This window comes from Hakea prostrata, chromosome 4 (assembly GCF_041222555.1).
Source record: "Hakea prostrata isolate BN-2017 chromosome 4, UWA_Hpros_2, whole genome shotgun sequence".
Classification (NCBI taxonomy): Eukaryota; Viridiplantae; Streptophyta; class Magnoliopsida; order Proteales; family Proteaceae; genus Hakea; species Hakea prostrata.
Genome location: NC_142603.1, coordinates 49,011,642 through 49,039,398, shown reverse-complemented (window position 1 = coordinate 49,039,398; position 27,757 = coordinate 49,011,642). Strand labels below are relative to the sequence as shown.

Genomic DNA, 27,757 nt, shown 5'->3' with positions numbered 1-27,757 from the left:
CCAAGGAAAGCCTGAACATCCTTAATATTTTGTGGAGTAGGCTAATGTGTGATAGCCTGTATTTGGTTTTATCCACTTTGAGCCCGTGGGCTGAAATAATATGGCCCAAGTAAGATATATCATGTAGTAGGTTGCCCAAATATACATTTGGTCCGTTTAACATACAATGTCCAAATTCATATGCAGCCATTCATAAAGTAAAGGTGCCAATCCGACGATTCAAAGAGATTAAACAGACCGGTCAACAATGAAGGACTTAAACGTAATTTACTGTTGTAGCAAGTGTCTAATGACTATTTTTTTTTTTTTTTTTTCGGTAATCTGTCTAATGACTATTGACTAACACTGTAACAGGTGACTTCTCTAGACGTTTCTGGCGGAGAAGGAAAGAAGCAGGTGCATCGCAGGGCGGAGCTCAAGCTCTGCACCTCATTCTCCTCTCAATTAGGGCTCTAAAGTGTTTACTTTAGAAAGGTTTTCTATCGATTATTTTAGTTTGCTCTCCTCTCAATTGGATTTGATCGCCTATTTCATTCTCGAGCTTGAGGCTCCAATGGTGCGGTCCGCTAGACTTGTCTACTTGTTTGCTCGACGCTCACTCGGTTCGAAGCTTGGTGACGGTTCTTCGATTATCGTAAGATATCAAATTTTCCCCCTTTCTTTTCTCTGCCCTTGATTGGTCTTTTGATTTGTGTTTTAACTGTTTTTTTTTTTTTTTACGTACAGTTTAATGATTCTTTCGAACGAGGGAGCTCGCGAGGATTTGTTTCAGAAATCTACAATTTGTCTCGTGTGTTCGGGAATGGGAACTTAGAAAATGGTATGTCTTATTTCTGGTCGTGTGGAATTTGGTTTCCTGTTTCTAGTTGTTAACCGAATTCTTTCTTTTTCATGTAATTGATTGCTGCTTTTGATACGCTGCAGTTAAGCGGAGCCATGGCATGTGTTGTGGAAGTTTACATGACAGTACGTTCTCAAAGAGATTGTTTCATGGGACGGGTACTGGAAATTTCTGCTTTCTTGTTTTCCGCGTTGTTCATTGCAAACCTTTGCCGTGTTGTTGTTGTTGTTGGTTTTCCTTTGGGCGCGCTTTTGAATGAATGTGTCTCTTTGTTAACCCTGTTAGGGTCAACCTGCATGGCTGCCAAGGACTATTATGATATACTTGGAGTAAGCAAGAATGCGAGCGCATCAGAAATAAAGAAAGCGTATTATGCAGTATGTCACCATTTTTGAATTGTCATTCAAGTGTAAAAAATAAATATATGTATATATATATATATTTTTTTTTTCTCTTTCTCTTTTCAGCAGTGATCATATTTACCACTTGCACCTCTCGTGGTCCTTTGCAGCTAGCAAAGAAGCTGCACCCGGATATGAATAAGGATGATGCTGATGCAGAGAAAAAGTTCCAAGAAGTTCAGAAGGCCTACGAGGTACTAGATATGCTGATATATTTTTTTTGGCAGAATAGGTCCTCAATAATATTCACAAGATGTGCTTAATGTTTTATCTTATTTTTTCCAGGTCTTGAAAGATGATAATAAGCGTCAGCTCTATGATCAGGTGCACCATTCTTTAGAAGAAAACAGTTATCAATTGTGTTGGCGACATTTATTTTCTTACAAAATGGAAGTGGAATATTGTATAATTTTAGTGGAAATAAATTTAGTTGCAAACAATTTATACACACCGCTACATTTAGGTAGCTTTTATTTTCTCCGCAAGTACATAGTCTCAAGTGATAACCTTGATTGTTCAATCTTATATTCTTATGTGGAATACAACATGAACAATCATAACAGATATATGTGTTGGGTAATTGTATATTTGTATTATAATCTTTTACAGATAACTGAAGTCAGAAAATTGCAATTCAATAATTTATGAAGATCCCTAGCTTAAATGAGAAGAAATCTTTGATCTGATGTTGAATTACCACCACTATAGCCGAATGAACAACCAATTGGTATCATACTTGTAGTGCTACCTTTAAGGGTAATTGATGCCCTTTACTACCAAGGGGTTCCACACTGCTGCTACCAAGATAAAAAAAATATCCAATGAAAACTTAAAGAGAGCCAAAATCTTCAAAACAATGATCTCTAATCTTATACAAAACTGAAAGAAAATTGGAAGGATAAAAGATGAAACTTTGATTGCATAAAGTGTATGTTATTGTAATAAAAAAGGTCAGGTTTGTTTAGACTCAAGAACAACTCTTGCACACCCTGTATTTTTTTGAAGGAAAACCTCCAACTGATGACAAATTTAATTGAAGAATAAAGTCTAGGGCCATGTTTTGGAATAATCCCAATTAAGTCTCTTAACCCACCTCCCCTCTCATGGTTATGACAATGAGTAGCCTTGAAGGTGCCTATGGGATATTAGGACCCTTTAGAGTCCAGCAATAGTAACCTATGCTTGAATTGTGAATTAACCTCATACAAAATTAATCCCAATCAATATTCTTCGCCCACTCCCTACTCATGATAATGACCAGTAACGGACTTTAATCATTTCCTTAATTCCATGGGTCCCACATCATAATGCATCAATAAAGACCATAGAAAATAAAAGATCATTATTGGAAACTTAAAATATTAAGGTTAAACTAAACCTAACATAATGCTGTGTGATGATCACCACCTTCCCCCTCTAGGTAGTCACAGCCAAAAAAATTGTTTATTCTGCTTAGCTTTCTTGGCTTATTGCCCGTGGAAGCTTGTGATTTCCTGATCATCTAGGTCTCACCTAAGACATCAGTTCTCTCAACTCATCCTTCATGATGTGGAACCCAATTTTAGGGTTAGGGTTCCTAACATAAATTCCCTGAAATTTAGGGTGCCCAGAATCTTCCAGCAAATCAGTCTGAAATATTATGGGTTGTTTGTGGATCTCTAAAGAATCTATGAAAAAATGCTAGAGACAAGTTGAGGATTGATATGGGTTATTGACAAGTCTTCCAAGGGATGGTTTGAGATGTCCAAAATTGATAGGGGATGGAAGTGATTAAGTTTGAGGCTTAACAAATTCTCTATGGGTTGATCTTGGATGACTAATATTATTCCTAGGGTTGGTAGAAAAGAAGGCTAATTAATTTGGATCAATATGGTTTGGATCTTGGGAAGGGGAAAAGGATATTTTGTATGCGTTTGGTAACGTTTCCGTTCTGAGAAACCAGTTCTTATGCAAAACCGTTTTTCATTGTTTCTGTGCTAAAAGACCATTCTTTGCTTGAAAATGGGCGTTTGATAAACCCATTCTAAAAATATTTTTATAACACTAATAGAATATGTTGGTGTTTTTTTTTTGTTTTTTTTTTTGGGTTGAAAAATAAATTGGTGTTTGATAAACTTGTTCTAAGGCTTCAATTTGAAACAATTTTATCACTTCCGTTTCTGTTCTTTGGTAAAAACATCTTTTTGGTGTTCTGCAAAAAGCGTTCTTTATAACACTTTTATGACTGGTCCGTTCTTAAAGAACAAGAAGAACAACCGTTTTATCAAATGCCTTTAACCTGTTCTTCCGTTCCCAAAGAACAGAAGAACGCCAAAAACGTTTTTCAAGAACGTTATCAAACGCACCTTTTCTATCTCTTTCTTGTTCTTTCCTCTTCTTTCTTTCTTCTCTTCTTTTTTCTGTTTTCTTGTTCTGCCGCAAGAAAGAAAAGACAGAGAGAGGGCCAAGGGGGTTGGAGAGGGGAGGGAGGTGTTGTAGGGTAAGGGAGTGGGTGGGGGAAGGGTCTTCAGGAATCATGGGGGCAGGAGAGGGGTTATTGATGTACCGAGGGTCTGTGAATGCTGCTGCCCATGCGCGGCAGCAAGGGGAGGGGCTGGGGATGCTTGCGCAGAACAGGGGAGAGGAGGGGAAGGGCTTGTGGGGTTACGGGAGGTGAGGGAGGGGCAGGGGGTGGCTGCGATTGAAGGGGGAGGGTTGGGGGGAGCCTGTGATGGTAGGCGAAGAGGGGAAAGGGGTTAGGGCTTGCTGTGCTTACTTGGATTTGTTTTGAGAGCTTGCTGAAATTTCTGAAGAAGCATGCTAGACAGAGTTGCTGATCATTGAAGAAGAAAGCTTACTTAAAATCTGCCGTGGCCACTTCAAACTGGAACTGCAGTCCTCAAACTCAATATTCTTATTCAAATAATCACATTAACTTTACAAAGAAAGAGTAGGCTTGACTCTAAACCGAAGTGAGACTCCTTTATAGATTAGGATACCATTACATTGAATCACAACCAACCAAATAAATAATAAAATATCTAATGGACTCTAATTGGCACATGCTGAAATAAAATCCTAATTAACTAAAGACTTTGACTGACACATGCTAAATTCTGTTTAACTAGAGACTCTTATTGACATCTGCTGGAATTAAAAGAAAATAAAGGCTCAAGAACCCTTATTTAGCTCAAATTAGACTTCTAACTGACTGAAGCTCTTCAGAAAATAAAAAAGAAAATTCTAAACATAAAAACTAGCAATTATTTAGGGCTGGTTTTGACCAAAATACACTCTTTAGGGTTTGGCCAGCCGTAGATGGGCCCACTTTAGGGTTTCGGCCAAGGGGGGTCAACAGTGTTCACATCACTTCATTTTTAATCACACTTACATATGGTTCTGTATGGCTAATTTGATTGGTTAGTGCTTATTTGGAAGTGTGACAGTTAGGTCTATGTAGTTGCTTTTCTAAGGCCCAAGATTTGAGGTCTCAGTTCTCAGCTGGCTTTGGTCAGCCAACCGAGATGCTCCAAATAACTCAGTGAGGTTTCAGCCATGTTGGTACATTGTGTGTATCAAAACTTTCGCACTTGGTTTTATGGTCATATGACTTAATTAGGTTATGAAACTTGCAAGACAGTCTATTTTCGGCCCTATAAACGTGATGGAACCTTAATTTTTGAAAGTCACATCCAAATGGTAGCTTCACTGAGTCCCTGGGATAGTAGTGAACTCAAACCCCCCCCGCCCCCGCCCCTGCCCCCAAAACTACACACACACACAGATATTCTATGATAAGGTCAATTTCAGTCTTCAGTATTAGAAAAATAATTCAAGTTGAACAGCTCAAATAAGGAATTGGACTGAAAAGCTATCCAAATCCAAGAGTTCCAAACCTTTTTTGGGGGTATGATTTGGATGCATAACTTAGGCCTTGTATACAACAGAACCTCAAGTAGAACTAATTGGAAGGCAAGTATCCATGTAGCTAACCCTATTTAATTGGGATGAGGTTGAGTTGCTGCTGTATTTGGAGCAATTAAGTTTGTTGGAACTGATTGGAAGGCAAGAATCCATGTAGCCGACCCTATTTAGTTGGGACAAGGCTTATTGTTGTTGTTGTTGTAAGTTTGTTGGAACTGTTTTCTTGCCAAACTAGCGATATTGAAACCAATTGAGTTTACCAAGAATTGGTCAAAGTTTCAAGGAATAAAACTTGAATTATGGTTATTTATATACCTGATCCAGGAAAATTACCAAAATTTTGGCTGAGAAAATATATTCTTTTTATTTTGCATCTATCTCAACTTGACCCTTGCCAAAACTGAGACAAATTGTAAGACTTAGTGAGACCTTTAACCATGCTGAGGCTTTAGGTTTCCAACAGTTTTCATATAAGGTTTGAGAGGGTAAACCATAAACAGTGGCTTACTTGTTGCTTTAATTTATTTGATCAAATTTATGTGCACATGTAGTAGAGTGTGTATGTTTTTGTTTACTTCATTTCATTCTTTTATTTTAGTGTTTCAAAATTCAAATACTTTGTGATACTGGGGTCAATTGACTCCACTATAATCTGGTTTGGGTGATTTATCCTGTTTTCTTATTATTAATTATTAATTAATCTGTCGTTGTAATTTCAATTAGTTCCGAAGTTATTTTGGAGATTTATGTTGTCAAAAGGGAATACGGGGACCCATGAGGCCATCAATTTTGAAATATGGTAAAGTAGCTGTGTATGGACCTCTTTTATGGTTTCATGATTGGCATGTTTTAATGCAAGACCTGAATAGTAAAGAGTACCCAAACTTCTTCCTGACTAGACTAAACTTGTAAGGAATTCTGTGATTTCGAATCTTCAGTTATTGACCTGTGACGGAAATCTAGTTTGAGAAGTACGGTTCTGTATATGAAATTTTGTCTTAAAAAAATTAATTACAAAGGGGGTGGATGACCCTCCCTTCTAAATGATTACATAGTTGGTCATGTGGGTGGCAAGTGGAGACAGGTCTTTGTTGTGAGTGTGATTGAGCACAATATAGTTATCAAGTCAAGCTGAACAAGGACAAAAGATGATCAAGAATTGAAGTGGTAGTCGCTACATGATGCAAGAAAGTAGAGTATGACCTTAAATTATTAGGGGGGACGCTGTTCTCTCTCAGAGGTGGGGGTGACTTTGCTGTTGGACTTCCTTCACATTGTTGACTCTTCAAACCTGTTCCCTCAACTTTGTTAGCTCTTCTTTCAGTTTGTGTCTGACGATATATGACTTCAGGCTGAAGGAGAAATGTTATTCTTGTAGACTGAGGTTGAGTTGATCCCCTCTGCTTCCTGATTTTGTGCACCTGTCGTGCTTCCTATCGCTGTGGGTGTTCCACATCAGCAAATTTATTAATCTCTAATTTTTAAGGCCAAAATTTGAATTTAAATTTGAGGTTGTCTGCTAACCACTGGATCAGCCGCCTGATTGGTGGTGCACCCACAGCTGTAAGATCCATCATGGGCACACAAATCTGGAGGTAGAGGAGCTCAGTCCGATCGAGGTATCTTAATGAAGCATAATATTCCACAGCTTACATGCAATGGTTAGATAAGGTTGCTGGGACAGGGACCAAAAATTGGAAAAATAGAAGATTAAAATAATGTATTTGGGAGAGGTCCTTTTACAGGCCGTGTGTTATGTAATGACGACATCGAGGGGAAATTAGTTAAGATGGTTGGTTATGTGGATGTTAAGATTATTGAGTCAGCATTGAAGAGCAAATTTTACCTACCCCCCCCCCCCCCCCAAAAAAAAAAAAAAAAAAAAGAGGAAGGGAAAAAGAAATGCTGAAAGTTGAAAGTTAAAACACTGGTGGGAAAGCCCAAAGGATTTGGAAGTTGAGACGGTGAGAAACGCAAGGCGCTGCTTCTGAATTGTTCTTCAGCAGAAAGAGATACTGAATTATTTGGTTTTTTGTGACCATGCTGTATTCGTATCATTAAATCAATTGTTCAGTTCTTTTTCTTCTTCTCGCCTGTTATTTCTTTTAATGCTGATTAAAATTTTCCCGTCTCTTTGGTTCAATTTAATAGGTTGGTCCTGATGCATTTGAGCAAGCTGCTGCAGGGGGTGGCACTGATGGTGGTCCATTTGGGGGTGCTGGATTTGGTAGCCCTTTTGATGACATCTTTGGCAGTGGCTTTGGTGGTAGTGGTGGTGGTGGTGGTGGATTTAATGATGTAAAAACTCTTCCCTCTGTTTCATAGTGTTGAAATGCCATTCTTGTTGTCAGGGTGTTGTGTTGGTGACAAGGTGGGCCTTTGATGGTCAGTGAAACTATTAGCCTTACAAGACCCATTCAAAAAATATTTGCCTGGAATATGGCGGAACCCCGGGAGGTTGGCTTCATCCACTAGGTGATTCCTCTCCTGGGTGTCATGGCGCCATTGACCATGACTTCCTTGTACCTGTTATAGCTATATTGGAATTTTTCTTTGCGTTGTTTTTCTCTTTTTTAATCTCATTCGTTAGATATCAAGTTTTTTCCTGAGTGTGATGCATGATAATTTGATCCATAATGTTGACAATGTGTGGTAATTGACAACAAGAAAAAAAAAAAAAATGCATGCGCAGTGTGCAAGTTTCCACTACTGTGGGGTCTGGGGAAGATCATAATGTATGCAGCATTCCCCTGCTTCATGGAGAGGCTGCTTCCTATCTTAAACCTAATGCCACTAGTATGCAGTGGAGCAACCTTTCTGTTGTGCCAAGGTCTGGCCTGGTAATTGATGGCAATAAGTATGCGTTAAAAGAAGGGGCTTGTTTGTGGTACTTGAGACCCTTGTTACTATAATTTTAGTATTATACTGACTGGGAAGTGAATGAAAAGAAAACAAGGAAGGTCGTGGATTTTGTCAGGCTGTTGCCACCTTTCTTGCCTTTTCCATAAAACCAGTGTCGTTATGTATCAGATGGATGAAGACACATAAAGTTCTTATTATTTGTCCATTTCTTTTATCTTTGGTCTTCATAAAGTTCAAACTGTTATTCCAGCATGATGATTGAAGCTTCTGTTGGTGGAAGTTGTCACAACCTCTGTGTTTAATTAGGTGATGTTTAAATATATGATGGCTTTTGTTGTAAATAGAATAAGAAGAAAAGAAGAAGTAGGTTCTGATTAAATTTGTGGCCTTGTGGGTAGGAACCAATTGGGTAGCCAGAGACTGTTGGTTTGGGAATATGTAAGTTGGCTGCTTTTAGGCTGCTTGGGATAGTGTAAAGAGGGGGATGGGGGAGTCCTCAACATAGCAGTCAAAGGGATTTGCATGTATAGTTTGATTGATTAAGATTCAGATGTCTTATCCTTAAGAACCCAAGATACCGTCAGTTATAATGATATATACTTCGTTTTTTATTGCGCCACTTTTATTATTATCACGTTGATTTGGCTCTCTCTTATGTTACACTACGCCATTATTAATTGACTGCTTATTCCTTATCCTAGTTCTGCTGCACCTTCATCAGTGGCTAAATAACCCCAAACCATGAGTATCCAGTGGGAGATTAAGCTTCCGACAGGATTGCAGATATAGGGAGGGACCAGACTTGAGAGAAAGATAGTTCAATCAAAGCAATTCAGACCATGTAGAAACTCTGATTGAGTGTTCTAATACTAGGACAGAATCTGCCAGTGGATACTGACTGAAATCCAAAGTCAGATCATCAGCTACTGAAGAATCCTGTAGGATATAAGGAACTAAAAACCTGGTAATGTAGTATTGTATTTGATTGATCAAAACAGTAGCCAAATAGGACCTTTCATATGGAATCAATTTCAGATTTGATAGACTTAAGATGGAACAGAATTCAGATATGAAAGAGGGCTGAAACTAGAGTGGTATTATAAGGATTGAATAGCATAACAATACGGGTTGAATAGATCTTCAAAACAGGGACAGAACTATGATGAAGAAATTGAAAGGAGTCAAGGACAATGTGAGGGAATTGAGAATAAAATTGTAACACCTAGGCTTCACGCCGCAAGATGGATCGATTGGATCGAACACCAACCTACCTTGATCAAACACAAGGATTCTTCATAGGGAAGGAATGCTAATAAAACAATTTGATTTCAATTAATGAGTTGTCTTCACCTCTTACATAAGTCTCTTTACATAGCATTCTAAAGAGATATAAACATCAATGGTAACATCCAACTACTAGCTAACACCACCTGCCTATTAATAATTCAACTACTACCTAACTCTTGACAGAGGAAAAAACTCATTTGACAATAAGTTCTTTTATTTTCAAACCACAATCCCTTTTATTGACTTTTCAAAAACTAGACTTGGGCTTAGGTCTAGACTATGAAGATCAAAATATGTGGGCTAACTTTAACCCACTAAAACAGTCCTAGCCCATGAAAGTCATGGGCTGATTTGAGTGATAGCGTTAGGCCTTTGATGGGCCTAACCCAATGGGCTTCTTCTTTCTTAAATATGTCTTCAATTCTACATCATCTAGGCTGAAACAGAAATTGTTGTAAGGTCGTCATGATTGAACTTAAAACAAAAAGCAAAATAGTACCAGAAATAACTTAGCAAAAGATTCTGAAAATTAAAAAATTTGAGGAATAACTTAGCAAAAGATTCCAAAAATAAAAAATTTGAGGAGTCAGACTTGGAACAGCATTTTGAAATTCCTTCTCCTTTTTTATTTTTCTGGGGTGGGGGAGGGGTGTGGTTGGGGGAATTAAGAGTAAGGTGGCATCTGTGTTTTTGGGCAATAACTAGAGTACCTGATGGTGAAGTTTACCAGAATTTCAGGATTCAACTTACTAAATAGGTATCAACTTGAATCAAAACCTGATACTGGAATTTATTTGAATTGCAGGTATGGAATTGGAAGGTCTAACCTGACCTGTTAAGAAAAGAAGTTGAACAAAAAATATAAAAAAAATATGATATGAATCAGGGATCATCACAGCATGGAAGGTATTGAATCACCATGGAACAAAGGCAGAAGCCAAACATTATTCTTCTCAATTTGTATGGTGGCTTAGCCTCACATGTTTTAATAAAAGAAAAGAAATAAAAGAGGTATAATTTCGGAAACTCCCAATTGTGGATTGTAAAAGAGTGTGCTAAACTGTTAGATGGAGAGTCCCTTAACTGACTCAATAAATAATGACTGAAAACATAACATGATTTGGACTACCTATTTTAATCCCTCTTTCTTGACCAACTAATGCAATAAAAAAGTAAAGATTAAACTACTTTAAGCCACTACATCTGTACAAATAAGATTCCTGTGGTAACCAGGAATATAGAAAGATAGGAGCCATAAGCCATGTAAAAACCTCTAAAGTATCTGTCCCAATCCTGGTTTCCAGAAGAACAGGCTTCGAGCAATCCATAAACTGCAGGGGTTGATTGGATCAGTTGAATCAAAGTAAACCTTACTGCTAGGAAGATTCTTTCTTTTGTTTTCACTGAAAATCTGCATTAGATTTAAGTAGGATTTTTGGGGGGGGGGGGGTGTTTTTGTTCCTGCATGTTTTCTTATCTAGAAAATTCAAATTTAGTATTCTAATTCTGTTTTTATTTTTTGATGGGTTTGGAATATTTCACAATCGAAACCCAGTTTTTCAAGAATTTCTATCAGCGTGGTTTTGGCGGCCAGGATATCAAGGTTTGTGCATCCATTTCCATTAGTTAATGAATAATGTTCTATATTGTGTTTGCTGACTTTGTTACTATTATTTTTTAAATTGTATTATATTTATTGAAAACCATGCTTTGTTATTTGTCTTTCCATAGATTCAACTTGAATTGTCATTCATGGAAGCTGTTCAAGGTTGCACTAGAGATGTGACATTTCAGGCTGCTGTACCATGCGATGCTTGTGGTATGGCATTAATCACCTGATTTAGTGAGGCCCTCTATCTGGAAGCTTACTGCCATTGCAGTGATTGTTTTTCTTTCCAGATGGCATGTTCTTTATTGTTATTTGAGGTCCCAACCAATATATTAATGCCCACGGAATTATTTTGGCAGGTGGTACTGGTGTTCCTCCTGGAACGAGGCCTGAAACATGTAAACCATGTAGAGGTTCTGGAATGGTCAGTTTTCCTCAGAAGTCTTTCTTTTTATGGGTGCTGTTCAGATCCATCTGTGTTCATGGCTAACAGATGAGTTTTTAATTTACACACAGATATTCATGCAGAAGGGACCATTTAGAATACAATCCACCTGTTCACATTGTGGTGGAACAGGGAAAACTGTGACGGTATAGTGTGTGCATTATATCGTTTTTTAACTTGGTGTTTTTAGTTGAAACTAACTATTGTCTCTCTCTCTCTCTCTCTCTCTCTCTCTCTCATTAGTACACTTAACTGCAATTTTGTCTTCTACTGTATCTAATGTTATTTTGCTTCAGTTGCCTGCTTACGTTGACCACATGCTATATGTTTTTTTTATTTATTTTTGGTGGAATGCATTTATTTATAGTCATAATTTCTAAATCTTATAGGCCATTGGAACCTTGATCTGTTAGCTACCTCCTGCTTCCTTAATATGTAATACAATTTTATCTGGGATATGTCTCCTTTATTGTGTTCTTACCAGGTTCCAGAACCATTTGCAAAAATGATGCAATTTCCAAATTTAGGAATGAGAAGCAATTTGCTAACTTCTGGAACGGTTCACATCCTTAACAGTGAAGTAATCAAGTATCAGCTAACAGGACCAATTTGTAAATATAAGTGGGATATAAGGGCTTTTTGATATGCAATATATTAGAAAACAAGCTTTAAACAATCAAAATAGCAGTTGAACTTGAACAAAGAAAAGAGAGAAGAAGAAGAAGAGAAGAGAGATGAAGAACTAGTAGAAAAGACCTATGATTCTTAGCTAAAGAGTCTAGAATCTCAGAGCACTTTTATTTATAGCTTCTAATGAATCTAATATAACTTGAGAGACAAGTAATTGTCCTCTAGAAGAAGGAAACAAAATATTACAGCTTTAGTAACTTCCTAACTCCTAAAATAGAAAGTTCTGAAAATAGAAACTACCACCAAAATAGAAACTATGCTTTCTAAAAAAACTCCCAAAACTTATGTAGCAAGATTCCCACATTAGAAATAGAAAATAGAATCAAAACAACAGCAAAATACTGTTCACGTGAACAGTAAAAACACTGTTCACGTGAACAGTAAACTCCAAATTTATGTATACTTTTAACACTCCCCCTCAAGCTGGAGCATACAAATCTCCCATGCCCAGCTTGCAACAGAGAGACTGAAAACTTGGTCTGAACAGAGCTTTGGTGAACAAATCAGCTAGTTGGTCAGTAGAGCTCACAAAAGGAGTTGCTATAAGCTTCTTCTTCACTGCATCACGCACAAAATGACAATCTACCTCTATATGCTTCGTTCTCTCATGGAACACTGGATTACTAGCAATGTAAGTGGCTGCCTGATTATCACAAAACATTTTCATAGGGGCGGAAACTGGAAATCCTATTTCCTCTAACAATGAACGAAGCCACATCAATTCAGTAGCGGTGTGGGCCATAGCCCTATACTCAGCTTCAGCACTAGATCGAGCAATGGTGGACTGTTTCTTACTCTTCCAAGTCACAAGATTTCCACCAAGAAAAGTACAATAACCTGTGGTTGACCGGCGATCAATGACGGATCCAGCCCAATCTGCATCAGAAAAGGCAACCAAGTCCATACTCCGATTTGGTTGATAGATGAGCCCTATTCCAAGTGCACTCTTGAGGTACCAAAGCACTCTCATCGCTGCATCCCAATGAGCCTTCCTAGGAGACTGCATAAATTGACTCAAAGACACCAACAGAATAAGAAATATCGGACGAGTAACAGTAAGATAAATAAGTTTCCCAATAAGACTCCTGTAACGATGGACATCATCTAACAAGTCACCATCATCACGTCCTAACTTCAACTGAGGATCAATGGGAATGTCACTAGGTTTAGAAGCAAGCATGCTAGTCTCAGTCAAAAGATCTAACACATACTTTCTTTGTGACAAACTTACTCCTTTTTTACTGTGGATCACTTCAATCCCCAAGAAATATTGTAGATCACCTAAATCTTTGGTTTGGAAAGATTTTTGTAAGTGTGCCTTAACCGTATGGATTGCATCAACATCATTGCCCGAAAGGACAATATCATCAACATAAACTGCCATAATGACAACACAATCACCCTGCCATCTAACAAACATAGAGTGATCAGAATAACACTGTATAAAACCAAAAGACTCCACAGTCTTGCTAAATTTCTCAAACCAAGCCCGTGGAGACTGTTTGAGTCCATAAATCGCTTTATGAAGCCCGCAAACACGAACATTGTCCTCCCCCACGAGCAACATACCCCGGAGGTTGCTCCATGTAAACTTCTTCATGAAGATCACCATATAAGAATGCATTTTTTATGTCAAGCTGAAAAAGAGTCCAATCATAATTCCACGACCAAAGATATCAAGACATGGACAGAATTAAGTCTTGCCACAGGAGAAAAAGTCTCAAAATAATCTACACCATATGTTTGTGTATAGCCCTTAGCCACCAAGCGGGCCTTAAGCCTCTTGACCATACCATCAGAATGGTACTTAATTGTATACACCCACCGACAGCGGACCACATCTTTCCCAGGAGGTAAGTTGACTAAAGACCATGTATGACGAGAATGTAAAGCATCCATTTCCACATCCATAGCGGCTTTCCAGCCAGGAATTTTAAGAGCTTCGGTATGATGGGTTGGAATATGAACGGCAGACATAGACAAAGCAAGGCAACGAAAGCTAGGAGGGAGATGAGAGGTAGAAACAAAATTGGAAACAGGATAAACAATGTTAGAGTGTAAAGTGCAAGTACGAGTACCTTTCCTTAAAGCAATTGGTAAGTCATCTAAAGGCAGAGTGGGATCTCCACTAGAAGAATCCGCCGGTGGAGAGGATGAAGAAGGAACATCCGTAGGGCCAGCTTCAGGCTCCACTAAAGGAGAGCCGCTAATATTGTTAGGAGGAACTCTACTATCCACAATATGTTCTGGCAACTTATGTCTTCGCTGATAAACCTGTAGAGGAACATTGCTAGTGGAAGGAACTAAAGAGGGAATAGGAGGAGTATCATCCAAAACATTTTCAACAAACACAAATTGACTTAGATAATAAGGAGTGTCTTCAAAAAAGGTCACATCCGCACTTGTAAATTGTTTGCGAAGAACCGGATCATAACAACGAAAACCTTTTTGAGTGCGTGAGTACCCAAGAAAAATACACTTAATAGAATAGGGGGAAAGTTTGTCCAAAGGATGTGGTATGTGAACAAAACACACAAAACCAAAAATTTTGGGTGGAACTGAAAACGGTTCTCTATTGGGAAAAACAATTGAAAAAGGAGATTTTTCAGAAAGCAAAGGCATAGGCATGCGGTTAATTAAATGACCAGCATTCAAAATTGCATCATACCAGTAACTCTTTGGAACATTCATCTGAATCAAAATAGCGTGTGCAACCTCCAAGAGGTGACGATTTTTGCGTTCAGCCACTCCATTTTGTTGGGGAGTGAATGAACAACTAGTTTGATGAATCATTCCAAGAGAATCACACAAGTTAGATATATCATGTTGCACATATTCTAAAGCATTATCAGACCGAAAAATTTTAATAGGAAGAGAAAATTGAGTCCGAATTTCATGAATAAAACTTTTAAATGTAGTTAAGAACTCTGTCCGATCCTTTAAAAGATACAACCATGTAAGACGGGAGAAATCGTCCACAAAAGTAACAAAATATCGAAAACCATGCCTATTACTAATTCTACAAGGGCCCCAAATATCGGAATGAACAAGAGAAAATAAGGACTCACTACGAGAGATAGAGCGTGGAGGATAGGTGGCACGATGATGCTTCCTTAACTTACACGCTTCACAATTTAATCTATACACTGATTTAAAAGAAGGAAATAAAAATTTTAATCTAGGTAAAGACAGATGACCTAAACGACAGTGCCACTGGAGAGCATCTACACAATCATCAGAAAGAGCCGCAATAGGGGTAGTATAGTCCAGATAGTAGAGTCCGTTCCTTTCACACCCTCCACCATTCGTCTTCCTCGTGTGAAGGTCCTGGAAAACACAATAAGTGGGAGTAAAAGTCACAGAGCAGTTTAGTGCTTTAGTTAATTGACTAACAGATAATAAGTTAAAAGGAAAGTTAGCAACATGAAGTACGGATGATAAATTAAGAGAAGGTGTAGGAGAAACACTTCCAGAGCCTAGAATAGGTGTGGAAGTCCCATTAGCTATGACAACAGAATTTTTAGTGGTAGATTTAGAAAAAGAGCTAAAAAGTGATGACTTATCAGTCATATGGGAAGAGGCCCCTGAATCGATGATCCAAGGGGTGGGAGTAGAAGTGAGAAGTGTTGTGTTACCTGCATGAGAAAGTGTGGCAGCAGAAGTACTAGTGGATATGGAAGCGCCAGTTTCAATATTTTGCAATCGGCGAAGGATTTGGCTTACATCATCTCTTAGAGTCTTAGACAAGTCCCCTGAAGAAGATCCAGAACCACTATCGTTGTTTGCTACAGTATCAGTACCACCATCAGAAACGGCATGATTGGCAAGGTGCTTGGCCCACTTTGGTTTTCCATGTTTGGCCCAACAAGCTTCCACTAAGTGCCCTGTTTTACCGCAATGAGTACAAAGTCGAGATGTCTTATCAGACAGTTGACCACCACGACCTCCAAAAGACCTACTAACTCCCCCTGAACCACGACCACGTCCCCTTCCATAAGAGGTAGTGAAGGCTGAATTTTCTCCTTTAGAACTTTTGTTTGGAGAACTCCCTTCAGGCAAGGCAATATGTTGAAGTCTAGAATATGCTTCACTAAGATTAGGGACATGCTCACCAGCAAGAAGATGTCCTTTGACAGATTTTAGTTCAGGGTTCAATCCTGCAAGAAACTTAGACACAAAAAATTCATTCCGTTGGGCCTTTAGCTTCTCTATATCAGTGGTGAGAGGTTGAAAGACATTCAACTCCTCCATCATGCCTTTAAAGGAGTTGTAATAATCCTGCAGAGACTTGTCAGCTTGCTGAAATTGAAATAGCTTTTCATAAATACTAAAAATCCGAGTCATATTTTTAGCTTGGGAATAAGTCTCTTGCAAATCATCCCATATTCCCTTTGCAGTCTTATGGAACATAACATTCGCTGCAATATCAGGTGCCATACTATTCCACATCCAAATTTTGATGATTGCATCATCTTGGATCCAACTAAAATAGGATTTGTCAGTCTCAGCAGGAGGTTCATCCTCAATGAACTTAAGCTTACCTTTTGCAAGTATGTACACCCGAACCGCTTGTGACCACAACAAGTAATTAGAACTACCTTTGAGCTTGATAGACGTAATTTGAACGTTTACATGATCTCCTTGAGATCCTTTTGATTCAGCCGTACTCATGATTGAGTCACGTGTAAGTGAAGACATTAAACTGAGGTAGATAGCACTCAAATCAGTTTTCCAAAACTTGAAGTAGAATGAGTAGAAATTTTTTTTTTCTGCAACCTTAGGACTGAATAGGAGAAAAAAAAAAGAGAGAGGTAACAAAGGTATCCGAGTTCTGGAACGTGTAAGAGTAAGGTAATAGGTAGAGAAGATCAATTCACATGAATATTTGACCTAACAGTTCATAATATACAGCATTAGGTGGCTGCACGCCAAAGAAACAGAAAAAAAAGAATTCCAGAAGAGAATATTGAGAACAACACTATTTTGATTAAAAAAACTCTGATACCATGTTAGAAAACAAGCTTTAAACAATCAAAATAGCAGTTGAACTTGAACAAAGAAAAGAGAGAAGAAGAAGAAGAGAAGAGAGATGAAGAACCAGTAGAAAAGACTTGTGATTCTTAGCTAAAGAGTCTAGAATCACAGAGCACTTTTATTTATAGTTTCTAATGAATCTAATATAACTTGAGAGACAAGTAATTGTCCTCTAGAAGAAGGAAACAAAATATTACAGCTTTAGTAACTTCCTAACTCCTAAAATAGAAAGTTCTGAAAATAGAAACTACCACCAAAATAGAAACTATGCTTTCTAAAAATACTCCCAAAACTTATGTAGCAAGATTCCCACATTAGAAATAGAAAATAGAATCAAAACAACAGCAAAATACTGTTCACGTGAACAGTAAAAACACCGTTCACGTGAACAGTAACGTGAACATTTATGTCTACTTTAACACAATAGAAATTTGGCCTCACTAGTAGAGTACTTTCTTCTACCTCGCAAAGTTGCAACAGAGCCAGTGTAATACTGGCTTCTTCCTAATAAACCAGGCTTCTTCCTAATAAACCAGCCTTCAGCCTTCTAATCAAGGGATTCAATCCACTGGAAAATTCAGGGAACTTGTACTTTAGGGCCCTATCTAATAGTAAATGCATAACTAAATAGACCTTGAGATCTATGGTATTTCGTTAATAAAATCCTGAAACTGGGATTAGTGGTATGGTTTAATGTTTGGTTCTTGTGATTGGGTTAGTTTATAGGGATAAGGATGTGGGTTTGCAGACTCTCTAAATGCAGCCGGTTGGATACCCAGAATCTTCAGGAGTAAGGGAGAGAATTGATGGAGATCGGTCCTCGCTTGATGGACTGATAGGACTAGTTGTTCCAAGAACAGGAAAAAGGGAATTGTATTGTGGAATACCTGATGTAGATTCATCACCTGAATGGGCTCATGTTCTTACGAATAGGGCAGGACCCTATATGTGTTCGGGCCTTGATATGGGGTTCCCTATGTAATGGTCTGCTTATTAGGGTCTAAAGTAGAGCAGGGTAAATACATAAATATCTTGCTACTAGGTGTTCTATTTGATACCTTTTTTAAGTAGTTTGATTGAACCATGGTTCCATTTGGTTCAATCTGTCTAGTGTGGTTCGTTTTAGATCAAGTATGAAATGAATTTGACATTGTAACTAGGAAGATGCCAGTTCACACATAGGCTAGAGCTTGTGCCTTGTTTTATTTTGTCTTTTTATTCCTAGGGCAATTGGGACTTTCTGTTAAGTTTTTAGGCCTCCTATTTAGACCCTCATCAAGGGGGAGTAAATTGGACTAGCTCAATTGAACTTTGGCTCAAAGCAAACTACTGGCTGCTGCTGCTGCCTTTTTCTCCCTGGCATGAGAAACCTTTCTGCTTGGTGTTTATAATCTAAGCTGGTGGGGTTGGTTTGATTTATCAACTTCTTCACGGTGAGAAGTCTGGAGGTTCTTTTAAGCTTCTCCTTCCACTAGGTTGAGGTCAACCTCTCCATCAAGTTCTCCTCCTTCAAGTTACTGGTTCAAGAGATGTAGCCATTGAAGGACTACAACTGCGGCAAGTGATCTGGATTTCTTGAGATATCTTGCTATTTCAGAAGGCTATACGAGATCAGTGAGGAATACCTGAGCTTGTGAGATATCTCAGTCAAATCTTACTGATTACACATCTGGCACATCTGGGAAAGAAACAAACAGTTTTTACTTCCTCAGTGGATGTTTACAGTCATCTATTACAACTTGAACATGGGCATGTGTTTTGAATGAACAGTATTTTTGTTTTAAAGGAAGGAATCACTTCAGAATTTTCTCTGTATCGACTACCTAGTCTGTTAGACAAATGAAACTTAAGATGTCTATCACATGGTAGACCATACGTTCTTGCATGATGGGAACTTACAAATCTCTGAATTCTCCTAACAAGCTTTTATACATTGTAGTTAAGAGTCTTATTGTCCTATTTATGTGTCATTCAGGTGCTAGAAGATGTTTTCCTTTATTATGCTTTCGATCCAACTACCTTATTTGCTTTGTTAGTTTTCGTTCTCTTTAGTTCCTGAAATATGACTATCTTTTGTGAAATGAATGTGTCTATAAGTTACTATTATGCGCTTTTTGTGCAGAGCTTTTGCAGATCATGTAAGGGAGATCGTGTTGTGATGGGATCAAAATCAGTGAAGCTGGATATAATGCCAGGTATTTCAGTTCACCCCCCCCCTTTTGTGGGGTTTTCTTTCTTTATTTCTTTATTTCTTTACTTATTTATTATTATTTTTTTGTTTTGGGGGGGGGGGGGGGGTGTTGCCAATGTACATAAGCCTGGTGGATATGTTGTGATTTTTTGGATAAGATATCATATCATAGTCAAGTTCACTGTTTTTTATAACTTTATGCTTGCTATTCCTTTTTCTGCTCTTTTTTGCTTTCAAAATAGGGATGTTATCTTTCTTTTTTGAGGCTTGAGATGTTTTGTTCCTTTTCTTTTCCTACTACTGTGTATGCTGATGGAAAATTTTTCTGAGATTCAACTTACCTGTTCTGGGTGTAGTTATTCGATCTCTGGTAATCTCTTTATAGTTTTGACTTGAAATGTATGTCTCTTTCTTTCATCTGATTGCTGCTTTATATGGTTTACTGTCTTAAGCCTGTTGGCCTGAAACCAGAGGTAAGTGCCTTAGTGGTATCTCAGTTGCAATCGTTGAGCTAGTGATGTCAGTGTTAGTTGGTCAATTGCTGCTGCCAAGAAATCTTCAAATCCTTCACAAGAATCTTGATGATATTTCAAATTAAAATTTGGGCATCAGTATATATGCCTTAACTAAGCGTAGTCGTCGCAGAGTGGTTTTCCTTTATAGCTGATTGGAATATTCAGGACAAAGCTTTTACAGAACTGACAAATCCTTGTTTTGAACTTGGTCCAAAGGCACACTTAATAGCCATAACCATTTTTCTATGTTTCAAATGTAAGCTATGATGCTACTCTGGGAGGTGTATGAATTTGTTCTCCACCCTCTTGTAGACATGATATGTGACAGAAGTCACAGAACAGAAAAATGGAAAAACCAAAAAAAGGGCCAAAAGTGTGAATTAAAAATAAACTGAAGTTATCTTAAACTAGCTCTGTGCTCCTCTTTTCGGGAGAACAAAATTGCTATTTTAATTTTCTACTCTTTTCCAATTAGTGAATGACGTGTTTTAGAACTGGCAAATGAGAAAAAAATAAAGATTGAAAATTTATTTATGATCACCTATCTGATTTTCCTCTTTTGGGGAAAGAAGTTCACACTAGAGAATCTAATGCATTGGTTACTGTTAAATTCCCAAAAAAAAAAAAAAAAAAACAAAACAAAACAAAACAAAACTTTCTACTTCCCTCCAGGTCCTTTTTTATTGATAGTTGAAGCATGCCATAGCAGGTGAAGTAAAGCCTTTAATAAACTTCCTCCCAAAATGGAGCAGGGATGCCTCTCTGAAAACTTCACTTAGTGCCTTCTAGTTATATACTTAGTGATGAAAGCTGATAAGTGTGTGGGCGTATCTTGAAGCATTCTCTGCATGAATTATCTTTGATCATGCACTACTGATCATAAATGAAGAGCTTCAACTCTTGACTTGATGAGTGTGTGGGTGTGTCTTGAAGCATTCTCTGCATGAATTATCTTTGATCATGCACTACTGATCATAAATGAAGAGCTTCAACTCTTGACTTGATGTGGGCAGGAATTGATGATAATGAGACAATTAAAGTGTCTAGAAGTGGTGGAGCAGATCCTGATACCAATCAACCGGGCGATCTTTATGTTACCATCAAAGTAGCTCTCCAACATGACCATCATTTTGTTATTGTGTGATTGATGATTAGCGGTTGCTAAGAAGTCCTTTTTCACTTCAAATTCGCTACCATACTTCTTCCCCAGGTCCAGGAAGACCCCGTTTTTCGGAGAAAAGGCTCTGATATCCATGTTGATGCTGTTTTGAGTATTACTCAGGTAGTTCCTACCCTTTACATAATTCGTCCCTTGATGATGTTGAAATGTCCCAATTGTTGAGCCTTGATGTTGGTCGAAAGGTTCTCATGGTTAATGGCTGTGGTTTCCTGAGATGATTGATTGCTGAGGAGGCTGTTTATTCTGCAAAGCTTTATCCTAGAAGTGGTTTTTTTTTGTGTGGGTTTGACTGTCTCAGCATCATTTACCGAGTCTTTTTGTGTTCACAGTGACATTTGTTTGATCTACATTTTATCGGTTTTGGATTTTTATTTGATGTGATAGGATGATGCAATGTGTGATGATTTTATGTGTCATAATGTTCATTTTAAATGAATTCTTGTTTAAACTGTTCACAATATTAAATGAACAATATTAATACTATATATATGCAGAAACGTGTGGTCAAGGTGCTAAGGTTACCAAGGTGTTTGAGGGTCTTCCATAGTGTTTAGGCATTAGGTGGTCACAAGGCGTTGCCTAAATGGTCAAGGCATTCTAGTGTTAATTATTCAAATGTAACTATGATATCTATGGCCATCTTGATATTCGTATTAGAGGAAGCAAGCTTAAAAACGGTGATATCTTCAACGAAAGCCAACAATCCCTGCCTCTGCTTCTGCTTCTGCTTCTGCTTCCTTAGCTTTGTCTCAATCATTAGCTGAGTTCTTTTGTTCCAAGGGAGAGAATGAAGGGTTGGTCAAGCTGAAGCAGCAGCCTTACTGCAAGCCTGGACTCAGAAAAAAGTGAGATTCTGTTCTGTGGTCCAAATATCATACTGAAGTTGTATAATTTATTCCTAGCATGTGAATATGAAATATTTGGCTACAGTGGTGCATTGTTGAAGGGATACCCTCAAATAAGCTTTTGATGGCTTATGGCTCACTTGAGATGCTGGCTTGACCACAGAAGCTTATGATCGAACCCTTTACTATAGAAAGATAGTGAGCAAGCCTGCCCAGAGTGAGAAGGACTTGACTTTGTCTTGCTGGTAGCAAATGATTCCAGTGATCGGAAATTTGAAAGAAGCTTATTGATACACAGCTGCACTTCTCGATGAACAGCATCATCAAAAGTAATCCATCCTATCATAAGATTCATAACATGAACACAAGTGAGAGACTGAGAGTGAAATAACAGAGAGTCAAAGAAGAGGAACAGTGAAATATTCGACCAAAAAGGAAAACAGAAAAACGAAGAGAAGAGGATGAACAACAGAGTCGACGATGAGTAGAGAAAAAAGAGAAACTATAAGCGATATCAGAGGAGGAAGAAGATTGAACAAGAAAAGCTGAACAAAAAATACATAATACTAACAATAGCTTACCAGAGAGCCAAGGCTTGCAGATTGCAGGTTGACAAATTCTAACTTCCCAATGATAGTTTCCAGTTTTAAAAAAGTATAAACTAAGTAATTGATACAGTGCATCTCACTCCCCTTAATATTTAGTAGATGTACGGATCCCCTTAATATTTAGTAGATGTACTCATGTACATCATCGAATCATAACATCCAGATTAGAATCTTTAGTATCAGGCAATAAGAAGATCCAATTTAGAATCTCTAGACTAATAAAAGGAATGCAAAATGTCAGGCATCTAGGCAGTTTAGGCTTCCAAGGTGCCCCAGTCGACACCTGGGAGATGCCCTACCAGCCAAGTGCCCGCCTTTTGTACACCTAAGTGATGCGCACCCAGCCCCATGGGACCCTGCCTGGACTTCTTGACACCTTGACAAATATTTGTGGAAAATTCTTTCCTAACCAATGCATGCCTTCTGTAAAATGGATTGGGTTCAAAAGTTGGAAGTTAATGTATTTATGATTAAGCCTAGTTTCCTGCTTCGTGATGACACTTAGTCTTCTCTTGTGCAGGCTATTCTTGGAGGAACCGTTCAAGTCCCAACTCTTACGGGAGATGTTGTTCTTAAGGTTTGTTTGAAGCACCATCCTATGGTTTGTCTGTAATGAGGTTTATCGTCATGAATAACGGGACTTGAGGGTTTTTTTTCTTCTTCTTTTTAAAACATGAATTCTGATTTTTGATTTGTCAGACTTGGAAGTGTTAAATTTGTTTAGTATACAGTTGGGAGAAATGAGTAATTTGACTTGTGATTTGCAGGTCCGTCCAGGCACTCAACCTGGACAGTCGGTTGTTCTGAAGAGAAAAGGTGTGGTTACTCAAACATATGCTGCTCTTTCTCATTCTTCAGTTTTTTCACATTCACGTTTTATGTGCAGTGCTGGGTAGGGGTTTCATATTGATGTGTCTGTGTTAAGTTTGTACCTGCGGGATTGTGTCTTGGATTGGTTGGTCGTTGAATTGTGATTGTCTAAGTAGCTTAGCTCGTTGTTCTATCTTTCCTGTTGTGATTTAGACTTTGTTGCTAGTTGCTTTACCTCCATTAGGCAAATACTGTGCAATTTTGTCCCTTCCAGAACCTGCAGTAGCAGGAATCTGGTGCACTGGGGATGCTCCTTTTTCCTTTTTCTTTTTTAATTTTCCTACTCTTCCCCCTTCTAATGAGTCTAATTATTAGTTAGCTTACTAAGAGTTGGTTTCCGCATTATAAATGGATCTTGCTGCTTAAATTACTTGATCTGTTGTATTCAACCTTCTCTCCTTTCTCGATTTCCTCCTCCTCCCCCTCATTCCTTGTCTCTGTTACTAGTTATCCAATCATTCTTTCATGGTATCACAGTTGCAATAGTCTACAACTATGGCTGCAATTGTTTGACATCTGATTTGGGTTTGATAGTAATTTGGTGTGCGCTCTCTCTCTCTCTCTCTCTCTCTCTCTTTGGGGTGATTGTATGGGAGGGGGTGTGGTTGCAGCAAGTTTGCTGCCTAATTTATACGTAAGGCCCAAGTGCCTTCTTACATCTATTACCTGATCTTACCTTCTATGGAGATTTATCCACAAAAACTCAAGGTTTATGAGTCACTATATTATGTTCTGGAAAATCTGCTCAACTGCATAGAGGAAATTGAAATAGCTTTCCTCCCAGTGAGCAGATTCTTCTATTCTTTTCAGGAGACTGTTCCACACACTGGTAAGGTCAGTTGACCTGGTTATTGGGAAATAGCTGACTTTTGCAGCAAAAAATTCTGTAGAGACCTGCATACCCAGTTTTACTCTTTCTTTTTTTTCAAATAGAAAAAAAAAAGGTGCAAACCCTGGTGCTGAAGGCTTCCACACAAGCAGAGTACGAGTGAAAGAAAAAAAAGGGGGGGGGGGAAGTTCCTACGCAGCCTTGCCCCCAACAATTTTTGCTGAGAGGCTGTTTCAATAAAGGACAAACCCAGTCCTGAAGGCTTTCGCACAAGCAGAGTCCGGGGAGGCTTGTTTTGATGCCTTAACCTTAGGCTACAACTGTGGTCTCTCTCTCTCTCTCTCTCTCTCTCTCTCTCTCTCTCTCTCTCTCTCTCTCTCTATCTCTATATATATATATATATATATATATATATATATATATATTTATTTATTTATTTTTAAGAATGAATTTTTGGAATTGTTTTGAATCTGTTAATCAGATCGATGCCATCTTTTAGGACATTGTTGTGGGTGCTTTGATCCAACCAGGATATCCATCTGAAACCATATTGCTGCAGTCTAAAATACCCAAACTGTAGTTTTTTAAGGTCCCAGAAATTTTGTTTTGCTACTGTTTTGTTAATCCCTTGAAATCAGTGATACGTGTGAGGCGTGGCAAAAAGTTCCGCCTTGGGGCTCCAGCCCTTCATGTCTTCACCTAATTGTGGAAGAGGGGAGGTGAGTTGTGTGCACCTCACCTTTCTTTAGCTTGTTCTATTTGTCTATTTGAGATGGGACAGGCAGCTGTGGGAGTTTGTATCCTCCACTATCCTACATGTCTTTGAGCTTGGACCATGTTGATATCCAGATAACAAGCATCAAACTCAATGGAGTTTCCAATTATCTACTATGGGCTTAAGACAGTAAAGGTTCATATTGATGCCAAAGGGAAGTTTGTACCTCACATTTGAACCACCCCTGCCGGCTCTGAAGACTCTACTGATGTTAAAGCCATCAAGGAAACATTTATTTGACAAAAACACAGAGGACTGAATCATTACTTAACTGTTATTCATCTGGGCATTTCCTTTATCATTGGAGTTATCAGTGTATTTATGGAGTCATAAACATGCTCACTGAGATGTCACATTCCGGTATATCTTAAATGTGTTCCCGTGAAGACCCTATTTATCAGCATCATAGTCACACTAAAATTGTGGGTTGCTTTGATGCTGTTTGGGGTAATGTTGCCAAAATAGTAGATCTACTACCAAATATTGCGCTTTTGTCGGTGGGATTCATGGAAGACTTAGGTCAAATCCTACAGTTATGACAGGGTTGTCTTGGTTCAACAGGCTACCTAGACAAGGGTTAAATTTAAATAATGTAGAATCTGGGCAGGGCTGAACCAGATTCGGTTGGACCAACTAGACCATTTCAGATCCACCTAGCTGGTCTTCTGGAAGGGCCGAAAAGAGGCCAAAACATTGTTCACTTGAACAATGTCATGGCCCCTTTCTTGGCCTTGGTGAGAATATTCCTAGAAGATCTTTGTGAGCAATTTTTTAACTGCAGCTTTAGAGGACTGAGAGGACTTATTGGATTTATTTAGTTTTTAAAACACTAGTTTCTAATTTTTAGTAATTAGTAGTTTCAATTTATTATTTAACTTGGAGAGCAAGTACTGCAGCTCTCTCCAGCCAATGATAATGATTTGAATATTGATAAATGAAGCTTTGCTGAGCAAGTTAATTTGAGACTTTGAGTGATAAGTAGGGCTAGGTCCTTACTTTGAGAGCTAAACACCTGGAGTCTGGACTTTGTGATGTAGCTTCAATTGGGTGAGGGTCAAACTGCTGGGATCTCCAGGTCATAAGTTGAATATCTTGTCTTGGGTTCATTCAACTTTTTTTTTTATTATAGAAAGCTATAGGATGTCCTTTCATTAGTACTACTCCTAAGCCAATGTGAGAGGCTTTTATAGCAACCTTAGTCACCTGATGAAAATTAGGCAACCAAAGCTTCAGTCATCTTCATATTTTTTCACCACTAGAAGGGGCATATGCACACAAGCCAACGAGGCACCAAAGAGAACAACAGGGAAATGAGAGAAACTAAGAAGCAAAAGGCCTAAAACAAAGGCTTAAGACAAAACTCGGTTGGACTAACAATATTTTTTCCCTATATTTTTCTTTTTCTTATTTCTTGGAGACTTGAAATTGAAGTCTCCATCGACACAGTAGCACCCTTTGGTAGAACAGTTGCTTCTTCTATAGCCATATTATTCCGAGTCATGCAAGAGAGAAGGGGTTTTTTCATTGGAGGCACCCTACCTTCTCACATCTAGGTTATCCTCAATGGTTGCAAGAGAGGATTCTGATTCTCGTTCAGCCCCATGGGTAGGAGACCCCCCACGTGTGGCCTCCAAACAGGGATCAAAATTTTCCACTTGGACCCCAATAGCAGGGGCCACCGGAGGATTATGTTGAAATGGATCGAATTTTTGCATGGATACCTTGTTGGTACAACAAAGTTACTTGTGTCAAATGGGACATAGGCCAGCTCTATTTATAGTTGTGAGGAATGTACTCTGAAATGTATGTAGGACTAAAATTTCTTAATGACAACAGCCATATTACAACAGAACTTTATAGCGAAGTCATAATTATGGTTAACTTTCTTAGCTAAGTAATGGGCCTTGTTCACCTCAAACACCCCACTTTTTTCCTCTTCAAAAAATATAAAATAAAAATAAACCAAAAAAAAGGAAAGCCCCACACTTTTCAATTATATAATGATAGTGGTTTTTACCTTTTACCCAAAATTTTATGTACCCACATGTTTTCTTTATGGGGGTTTACTAGTTGGGAAACAAACCCCTGTCAATTTCGGTCAATAGCTGGACTTTAATATATCTGTGCAGTAATACTGTATTTGTCATTTCTTTTATGCTCTTTCACTGCGGTGTTGTGGACAGCAAGATTTCTGTGCAATGGTTAAAAAGACCTCTGGCTACTCTTTTTGCAGGAATTAAAACTAGGAGTTCTGCATCATATGGGGATCAATATGTGCACTTCAATGTGGTCATGCCGACGTGAGTCTCCTTGTTCTAACCTTCCGTTTATTTATTGTCTGCCTTTTTTCCTTTTACTTATAGGATCCTCATTTCATACGACCATTTTTGCAGGAATTTGACACAAAGACAGCGTATGCTAATTGAAGAGTTTGCCAAGGAGGAGCAAGCAGAGTATGACAAGCACGCTACTGCTTCTGGAGCATCTGGCTGAGTACTGAGATCTTGTTTGTTGGCGTGGTTCAATCAATTAATACTTGTTAACTACACTGAAGAGAATTTTGTAGAAGTTTAGATTTTGTTTTCCTGATCTTATTCTTCTGTCTCTCTTTCAAAAGTTTTGTATGATTTGTAGTTCTTTTCCATTCTTAAAATCACTATTTAGTTTATTAAGGCCACAGATGAGTAGTTCCACTATCAGGAGCTAATAATGTATATGTAATGACGTTTGGTTTATATATTATAAGGAAATGAAGGGGCCCAGATGATTGTGTGCTTTTACACATTTCCATGAATACAGGTAGGTAGATTTATTGCCTTCCAATATCAGGGGAGAATGTTACACTAGATAGGATGTTTTTTGTTCAATCACA

The 27,757-nt window shown here is 38.3% G+C and overlaps 1 protein-coding gene across 1 annotated transcript; it reads left to right on the top strand.

Moving 5' to 3' along the window:
• The first annotated feature begins 354 nt into the window (after positions 1 to 354).
• Positions 355 to 27,757, top strand: LOC149019312 (chaperone protein dnaJ GFA2, mitochondrial-like). The gene is made up of 18 exons (XM_089153339.1): positions 355 to 634; positions 727 to 820; positions 925 to 999; positions 1,127 to 1,218; positions 1,353 to 1,436; positions 1,528 to 1,566; positions 7,297 to 7,443; positions 10,850 to 10,897; positions 11,026 to 11,113; positions 11,263 to 11,327; positions 11,420 to 11,494; positions 19,195 to 19,267; positions 20,792 to 20,883; positions 20,989 to 21,060; positions 22,932 to 22,988; positions 23,179 to 23,227; positions 27,119 to 27,185; positions 27,279 to 27,757. Exons 1-18 carry the CDS (start codon positions 554 to 556, stop codon positions 27,376 to 27,378), a joined length of 1,398 nt encoding a protein of 465 aa, XP_089009465.1. The 5' UTR covers positions 355 to 553; the 3' UTR covers positions 27,379 to 27,757.